We start from the raw sequence: 10,000 nt of genomic DNA, 5'->3' as shown, positions 1-10,000 counted from the left end.
GTACTGTTATAGGACTGTTATAGTACTGTTACTATAGTACTGTTATAGTACTGTTACTATAGTACTGTTATAGTACTGTTACTACAGTACTGTTATAGTACTGTTATAGTACTGTTACTATAGTACTTTTATAGTACTGTTACTATAGTACTGTTATAGTACTGTTACTATAGTACTGTTACTATAATACTTTTACTATAGTACTGTTACTATAGTACTGTTATAGTACTGTTACTATACTGTTATAGTACTGTTACTATAGTACTGTTATAGTACTGTTACTATACTGTTATAGTACTGTTACTATAGTACTGTTACTATAGTACTGTTATAGTACTGTTACTATAGTACTTTTATAGGACTGTTACTATAGTACTGTTATAGGACTGTTACTATAGTACTGTTATAGGACTGTTATAGTACTGTTACTATAGTACTGTTACTATAGTACTGTTATAGGACTGTTATAGTACTGTTACTATAGTACTTTTATAGTAGTTACTATAGTACTGTTATAGTACTGTTTCTATAATACTTTTACTATAGTACTGTTACTATAGTACTGTTATAGTACTGTTACTATAGTACTGTTACTATACTGTTATAGTACTGTTACTATAGTACTGTTATAGTACTGTTACTATAGTACTGCTATAGTACTGTTACTATAGTACTGTTACTATAGTACTGTTACTATAGTACTTTTACTATAGTACTGTTATAGTGCTGTTACTATAGTACTGTTATAGTACTGTTACTATAGTAGTGTTACTATAGTACTGTTATAGTGCTGTTACTATAGTACTGTTACTATAGTAGTTACTATAGTACTGTTATAGTACTGTTACTATAGTACTTTTATAGTACTGTTATAGTACTGTTACTATAGTACTGTTACTATAATACTTTTACTATAGTACTGTTATAGTACTTTTATAGGACTGTTATAGTACTGTTACTATAGTACTGTTATAGTACTGTTACTATAGTACTGTTACTATAGTACTTTTACTATAGTACTGTTATAGTAGTTACTATAGTACTGTTATAGTACTGTTACTATAGTACTGTTATAGTACTGTTACTATAGTACTGTTACTATAATACTTTTACTATAGTACTGTTATAGTACTGTTATAGTACTGTTACTATAGTACTGTTATAGTACTGTTACTATAGTACTGTTATAGGACTGTTATAGTACTGTTATAGTACTGTTACTATAGTACTGTTATAGTACTGTTACTATAGTACTGTTATAGTACTGTTACTATAGTACTGTTATAGGACTGTTATAGTACTGTTACTATAGTACTGTTATAGTACTGTTACTATAGTACTGTTATAGTACTGTTACTACAGTACTGTTATAGTACTGTTATAGTACTGTTACTATAGTACTTTTATAGTACTGTTACTATAGTACTGTTATAGTACTGTTACTATAGTACTGTTACTATAATACTTTTACTATAGTACTGTTACTATAGTACTGTTATAGTACTGTTACTATACTGTTATAGTACTGTTACTATAGTACTGTTATAGTACTGTTACTATACTGTTATAGTACTGTTACTATAGTACTGTTACTATAGTACTTTTATAGGACTGTTACTATAGTACTGTTATAGGACTGTTACTATAGTACTGTTATAGGACTGTTATAGTACTGTTACTATAGTACTGTTACTATAGTACTGTTATAGGACTGTTATAGTACTGTTACTATAGTACTTTTATAGTAGTTACTATAGTACTGTTATAGTACTGTTTCTATAATACTTTTACTATAGTACTGTTACTATAGTACTGTTATAGTACTGTTACTATACTGTTATAGTACTGTTACTATAGTACTGTTATAGTACTGTTACTATAGTACTGCTATAGTACTGTTACTATAGTACTGTTACTATAGTACTGTTACTATAATACTTTTACTATAGTACTGTTATAGTGCTGTTACTATAGTACTGTTATAGTACTGTTACTATAGTAGTGTTACTATAGTACTGTTATAGTGCTGTTACTATAGTACTGTTACTATAGTAGTTACTATAGTACTGTTATAGTACTGTTACTATAGTACTGTTATAGTACTGTTACTATAGTAGTTATATTACTGTTACTATAGTACTGTTATAGTAATGTTACTATAATACTTTTACTATAGTACTGTTATAGTACTGTTACTATAGTACTGTTATATTACTGTTACTATAGTACTGTTACTATAGCACTGTTATCGTACTGTTACTATAGTACTGTTATAGTACTGTTACTATAGTACTGTTATTATACTATTACTATAGTACCGTTACTATAGTACTGTTATAGTGCTGTTACTATAGTACTGTTACTATAGTAGTTACTATAGAACTGTTATAGTACTGTTATAGTACTGTTACTATAGTACTGTTATAGTACTGTTACTATAGTACTGTTATAGTACTGTTGTTATAGTACTGTTATAGTACTGTTATAGTACTGTTACTATAGTACTGTTACTATAGTACTGTTATAGTACTATTACTATTGTACTGTTATAGTACTGTTACTATAGTACTGTTACTATAGCACTGTTATCGTACTGTTACTATAGTACTGTTATAGTACTGTTACTATAGTACTGTTATGATACTATTACTATAGTACTGTTACTATAGCACTGTTATCGTACTGTTACTATAGCACTGTTATCGTACTGTTACTATAGTACTGTTGTCGTACTGTTACTATAGTACTGTTGTATTACTATAGTACTGTTACTATAGTACTGTTACTATAGTACTGTTGTAGTGGTACTGTTATGTGTGGTTAGGGTATAACAGTACTATAGTAACAGTACTTTGTATTGTACTACAGCTCAGAGGTACATGTAGTACTTTGTATTGTACTACAGCTCAGAGGTACATATAGTACTTTGTATTGTACTACAGCTCAGAGGTACATGTAGTACTTTGTACTGTACTACATGTCAGAGGTACATATAGTACTTTGTACTGTACTACAGCTCAGAGGTACATGTAGTACTTTGTACTGTACTACAGCTCAGAGGTACATAGAGTACTTTGTAGTACTATGTAGTACTGCAGTATTTGCTTGTACTTGTACTATGTAGTACTGCAGTATTTGATTGTCCTTGTACTATGTAGTACTGCAGTATTTGATTGTACTTGTACTATGTAGTACTGCAGTATTTGATTGTACTTGTACTATGTTGTACTATGTAGTACTGCAGTATTTGATTGTACTTGTACTATGTAGTACTACGTGGTACTGCAGTATTTGATTGTACTTGTACTATTTAGTACTACATGGTACTACAGTATTTGATTGTACTTGTACTATGTAGTACTACGTGGTACTGCAGTATTTGATTGTACTTGCACTGTCCAGTACTACGTGGTACTGCAGTATTTGATTGTATTTGTACTGCGTAGTACTACGTGGTACTGCAGTATTTGATTGTACTTGTACTGTGTAGTACTACGTAGTACTGCAGTATTTGATAGTACTTGTACTGCGTAGTACTACGTGGTACTGCAGTATTTGATATTACTTGTACTGTGTAGTACTATGTAGTACTGCAGTATTTGATAGTACTTGTACTGCGTAGTACTACGTGGTACTGCAGTATTTGATAGTACTTGTACTGTGTAGTACTACGTAGTACTGCAGTATTTGATAGTACTTGTGCTGCGTAGTACTATGTGGTACTGCAGTATTTGATAGTACTTGTACTGTGTAGTACTACGTAGTACTGCAGTATTTGATTGTACTTGTACTGTGTAGTACTACATAGTACTGCAGTATTTGATTGTACTTGTACTATGTAGTACTACGTGGTACTGCAGTATTATTTGATAGTACTTGTACTGCGTAGTACTACGTGGTACTGCAGTATTTGATAGTACTTGTACTGCATAGTACTACGTGGTACTGCAGTATTTGATTGTACTTGTACTTTGTAGTACTACGTGGTACTGCAGTATTTGATAGTACTTGTACTGCGTAGTACTACTTAGTACTGCAGTATTTGATAGTACTTGTACTGCGTAGTACTATGTGGTACTGCAGTATTTGATTGTACTTGTACTGTGTAGTACTACGTGGTACTGCAGTATTTGATAGTACTTGTACTGCGTAGTACTACATAGTACTGCAGTATTTGATTGTACTGTACTGTGTAGTACTACGTGGTACTGCAGTATTTGATAGTACTTGTACTGCGTAGTACTACGTAGTACTGCAGTATTTGATTGTACTTGTACTGCGTAGTACTACATAGTACTGCAGTATTTGATTGTACTTGTACTGCGTAGTACTACATAGTACTGCAGTATTTGATTGTACTTGTACTGCGTAGTACTACGTGGTACTGCAGTATTTGATTGTACTTGTACTCTGTAGTACTACGTGGTACTGCAGTATTTGATAGTACTTGTACTGCGTAGTACTACGTGGTACTGCAGTATTTGATAGTACTTGTGCTGTGTAGTACTACGTGGTACTGCAGTATTTGATAGTACTTATACTGTGTAGTACTACGTGGTACTGCAGTATTTGATTGTACTCTGTTGATGGTGCGTTCAGGTCTTGCTGAGTCGGTGGTAGCAGCAGCTTTCTCCAGAGTCGGTCAGAGAGTTCTTCACCTCGACGGGTCAGTTCTCATCATTTTAACATATCTCTGTTTGTAATTATGAATATGTAATATAATATAATTATGAATATGACAAAATCCAAATATTGTGAGTGACTGCAGACTGTGTGTTTGTTCAGGAGGAGTTATTATGCAGCTAACTGGGCGAGCTTCACCTTCAACTCTCTACTCACCTGGATACAACAGCACCATGTGAGGACCTCGCTGCTCTCCGATTGGCTGCTACTGAACCTGTTAAAGTAGTGGACCACACCTGTAGTGGGCCCAGTAAGCATAGTCCTACTGGGCCCACTACAGGTGTGGTATAGAAAGTATATGTATATGTGTGTGTGTGTGTGTGTGTGTGTGTGTGTGTGTGTGTGTGTGTGTGTGTGTGTGCTGTAGGAGGAGCCTCAGCCAGAGGAGCTTCATGATTGGTCCAGCCTGTTGGAGGAAGGGGAGGAGCTGATCTACCTGTCAAACTCTGACTCCGCCTCCATCAGAAACCTGCAGGTGTTCTGCTTCACCAGGTAGTCATTACATTACATTACATTACAGTCATTTAGCAGACGCTTTTATCCAAAGCGACTTACAATAAGTGCATCAACATTGGTAATCAAAAGAACTACCGTATTTTTCGGACTATAAGGCGCACCGGATTATAAGGCGCATTAAGCAAAACAACACAGTCCGGTAAATCAAACTTTATTCAACTCAGTTGTAACAACAAATACCGGTACAGAAAAATACACTCACTTATCGATTCATTCCTCTTCCACAAATCCATCGAATTCTTCATCTTCTTCGATTTCGGCATCAAGAATGCCCGAATCCCTCTCGTCATTTTCCGAGTCAGTCTTGTTGCCGTTATCGGCTGTTCAGTGATGATTCCAGCTTTCGTGAAAGCTCGGACAACGGTTGCGACCGATGGTTACTTGTTGTGCTTATTGATCGATTTTGACTTTTAGTTTAGACATTACATTCCTGTTACGGGGCCGATCAGGTAGTGACACAGCGTACCGTAATGCTCCGAATATCCATTGAGCGGAGCGGCTTCGTTGCTTACCAAAGTCGTACTTACATATTTCGACAGATTTTTGAGCGCATTGTACCACATAAAATCGATCAATAAGCACAACAAGTGACCATACATAAGGCGCGCTGGATTATAAGGCGCACTGTCAATTTTTGAGAAAATTTAAGGATTTTAAGTGCGCCTTATAGTCCGAAAAATACGGTACTAGTCACCAGAAGTCATAAGTACATTTCCTTTAAACAAGCATCTAAGAGCATGAAGCAGAGCATAACTCAGAGCCAAAGTACAGAAACAAGAAAAACAGTTAGTGCTATAAGTAATACGAATACAATAAGTGCAACAAGCTAGTCCTCCTCCTCTGCTCTGACCCCATAACTTAATTAATATGCTAATTATGACAATTTCACACAAATACTATCGGACAGATATGGACATAAACTACAAGTTGAGGCCGAATCGTAGTTTATTGTGGTTTGATGTGTGAACGTGTGTCCTGAGACACGGAGATCAAGAAGTTCTTCATTGAGTTATTAATGTTGCTCTCAGTGAGGAAGACGAAGAGGAGGAAGCTCAGAGTCCTGATGCTCCAAACACCACGGAAGAAGAAGCTGCTGCTGGAGACGCTGTCAAAGAAACGTCAGAGACAGAATCTGCAGGTTTCAGTCAAAAACACTTCAATATAATAAATATAATTCAGACTTTCATCTGAAATCTGCAGAAACAAACACGACTCTGCTTTTCTTTGGTTGTAGATTCAAAGGATGAAGAAACAAACCAGAAACCAGAAGAAGAAGAACAGGTGAGGACGGTAGAAAGGTCCAACGAGAGACCTTTGATCTGATCTCAGGTTTACATGAACACATCTACAGGATCTGTCTCTCTGTCTCTCTGTCTGTCTGTGTCTCTGTCTGTCTGTCTCTCTTTCTGTCTGTCTCTCTGTCTGCCTGTCTCTCTTTCTCTCTGTCTGTCTGTGTGTCTGTCTTTCTGTCTGTCTGTCTCTCTCTCTGTCTGTCTGTCTGTCTCTCTCTCTCTCTCTCTGTGTCTGTCTGTCTGTCTGTCTCTCTCTCTGTCTGTCTATTATATATCTATTTATTTATATACTATATTTTATTACTATATTTTTCCTTGCTCAAGAATAAATGTCAACAGATAATCACAGTTCTGGATGATAGACGAATACTTTTTGTCCAATCACACAGGCCTCCCAAACAGAGGGGGAGGAGCCAGAGGCAGACCAGCAAACCTTCACTGCTGCTCAGAGCCAATCAGAGCCGACCAAGAAGAAGATCAGCTACGCTCAGCTGGTGAAGGAAGGACGCCGGTTCAACATCGACCTGGTCTCCAAGGTAACGCGATGTAATACAACATAATGTTATAATACATAACATTATATAACAATATAAAGCAGGTTCATATAGACAGAATACTACACAACAATATAACATAAAACAAGAATACTACATAACAATATAACATAACAAGAATACTACATAACATATCAAAACAAGAATACTACATAACAATATAACAACAAGAATACAACATAATATAACATATCAAAACAAGAATACTACATAACAATATAACATAACAAAACAAGAATACTACATAACAATATAACATAACAGCAATGTAATATGAAAATAATATAACATAACAATATAACATAGTTTAACAAAACAACATTATATAGCAATTTCATATATACGGAATACTACATACCAATATTACATAACGGCAATGTACATAATGTAATACACAACATTATATAACAATATAACTTTAAAATATAACAATACAACAGTATAACATAACAGCAATGTAATGTGAAAATAATATAACATAACAATATAACATAGTTTAACAATATAGCAATTTTATATAAACTGAACATACATACCACTATAATTGTAATATAATGTTATAATATATAACATCACAACAATATAACATGACAATATAACAAAACAACAATATTACATAACAACAATATAACACTACAAGAATATAACATAACAATATAAATATACAACAACAATATAACATGACATACCAATATGACAAAAAACTAAATATAACATAACAACAACATAACAAAACAACTATATAACATATAACAAGAATGTAACAGAACATAACAATATAACATAACAAGAATATAACAGAACATAACAATATAACATAACAAGAATATAACAGAACATAACAATATAACATAACAAGAATATAACACAACAACAGCACAACAATACAATATAACATAATGCAATATAACACAACAACAATACACAACAATAGTATAGCACTACAAGAATAACATATCAATATAAAAATACAACAACATAACAACAAAATAACATGACATACCAATATGACAAAAAACAAAATATACCATAACAACAATATAACATGACAACATAACTATATAACTTATGGATAACACAATACAACACAACGTTATAATAAAACATCAATATGAAATAAAATAAGACTATAACAAGATATAACATGACAATGTTAAATCATTATTATGGTTAAAGGTTTGTCTCCTTCCTCCAGCTCTTGTACTCTCGTGGCTCATTGGTCGACCTGCTCATCAAATCAAATGTCAGTCGCTATGCAGAGTTCAAGAATGTCACCAGAATACTCACCTACCGCCACGGACAGGTGGAACAGGTTAGTCTGTCTGTCTGTCTCTCTGTGTACCTGTCTGTCTGTTCACCTTTATGGCAACTTTTTTTATAAAGCTAAAGTTCACAATTCACAAATTTACCTCAAGTTATTTATAATCTGTCTGTCTCTATCCCTGTATCTCTCTCTCACTGACCTGTCTCTCTGCGTGTACCTGTCTATCTCTGTGTGTACCTGTCTGTCTCTCTGTGTGTACCTGTCTGTCTCTGTGTGTACCTGTCTGTCTCTCTGTGTGTACCTGTCTGTCTCTCTCTGTGTGTACCTGTCTGTCTCTCTCTCTCTGTGTGTACCTGTCTGTCTCTCTGTGTGTGTACCTGTGTGTCTCTCTCTGTGTACCTGTCTGTCTCTCTCTGTGTGTACCTGTCTGTCTCTCTCTCTCTCTCTGTGTACCTGTCTCTCTCTCTCTGCGTACCTGTCTGTCTCTCAGGTGCCCTGCAGCAGAGCTGATGTGTTTGCGAGTCGTCAGCTGTCTGTGGTAGAAAAGAGGAAGTTGATGCGTTTCCTGACTTCCTGTGTGGAGGAAACGGAGGAGCAGCGAGGTAAGACGGGTCACCTGACCAACCACTGACGTGTCAGTTCCAGAGGCATTGTGGGTAATGAAGTCCTTAATCCCCGTTGACCCCAGCCTACAATGGTCGGCCATATTTGGAGTTCCTGTGTGACCAGCAGCTTGGTGACAACCTGCAGCACTTCCTGCTTCACTCCATCGCCATGGTAACAGAAGACACGCCCACAGAGGAGGGCCTCGCCTCCACGCGCCACTTCCTGCGCTGCCTGGGTCGCTATGGCAACACGCCCTTCCTGTTTCCCGTCTACGGCCTCGGAGAGATACCCCAGTGTTTCTGTAGGTAAGAACCTGTCTGTCTGCCAGCTGGTGTCATACATTACATTACATTATATTACATTACAGTCATTTAGCAGACGCTTTTATCCAAAGCGACTTACAATAAGTGCATCAACATCGGTATTCAAGAGAACTACTCGTCACCAGAAGTCACAAGTACATTTCCTTTAAACAAGCATCTAAGAGCCTGAAGCAGAGAGAAGTACACAAACAAACTATGAGTACAATGAGTACAATAAGTGGAAGGCTCAGGGTAGTACTTCCTGAAGAGGTGAGTCTTCAGCCTGATGAAAGATGAGCAGCGACTCTGCTGTCCTGACGTCAGTGGGAAGTTCATTCCACCACTGAGGAACCAGGACAGAGAACAGACGTGACCGGGTCGATCGCCCCGAGGCAGCAGAGAGAAGTGGTCGGGTGGGGTTGTGGGTCTTGACCGTGGTCTGGAGATAGGAAGGAGCTGTTCCTTTCACTGCCCTGTATTCTAGCACCAGAGTCTTAAACTGGATGAGCTCTTACAGGGAGCCAGTGTAGAGAACGGAGAAAGGAAGTTGTGTGGGAGAACTTGGGGCGATTGAACACCAGACAAGCTGCAGCTTTCTGGACAAGCTCCAGAGGTCTGATGGCCAACGCCGGGGCTCCGGCGAGTAGAGAGTGGCAGTAGTCCAGACGGGACTTTTACACCATAGAAGGGTTCTCTGTAGAACCTCTCATAGGGGTTCTGGGTGGAACCCTTTGTGTTGCGTTTAAGGTAAAACCATCTGAAAGGGTTCCAGGTGGAACCTTC

At 36.5% G+C, this 10,000-nt stretch overlaps 1 protein-coding gene across 1 annotated transcript in view; it reads left to right on the top strand.

Moving 5' to 3' along the window:
• Nucleotides 1-10,000, top strand: part of chm (CHM Rab escort protein) — a 23,598-nt gene that overhangs the window by 2,943 nt on the left and 10,655 nt on the right. Inside the window, exons 2-10 of the mRNA XM_068709318.1 lie at nt 4,600-4,666; nt 4,786-4,858; nt 5,051-5,175; nt 6,228-6,337; nt 6,434-6,480; nt 6,881-7,027; nt 8,241-8,357; nt 8,800-8,911; nt 8,998-9,220. Of these exons, the coding sequence (XP_068565419.1) occupies nt 4,600-4,666; nt 4,786-4,858; nt 5,051-5,175; nt 6,228-6,337; nt 6,434-6,480; nt 6,881-7,027; nt 8,241-8,357; nt 8,800-8,911; nt 8,998-9,220 (1,021 nt within the window). The remainder of the gene's footprint in view (nt 1-4,599; nt 4,667-4,785; nt 4,859-5,050; nt 5,176-6,227; nt 6,338-6,433; nt 6,481-6,880; nt 7,028-8,240; nt 8,358-8,799; nt 8,912-8,997; nt 9,221-10,000) is intronic.

Source organism: Cebidichthys violaceus, unplaced genomic scaffold (assembly GCF_023349555.1).
Source record: "Cebidichthys violaceus isolate CVI_PGR_0920_01 unplaced genomic scaffold, fCebVio1.0.p SCAF_142, whole genome shotgun sequence".
Classification (NCBI taxonomy): Eukaryota; Metazoa; Chordata; class Actinopteri; order Perciformes; family Stichaeidae; genus Cebidichthys; species Cebidichthys violaceus.
Note: the sequence above shows the minus strand (reverse complement) of the source record. Positions and strands in the feature narration are given on the sequence as shown.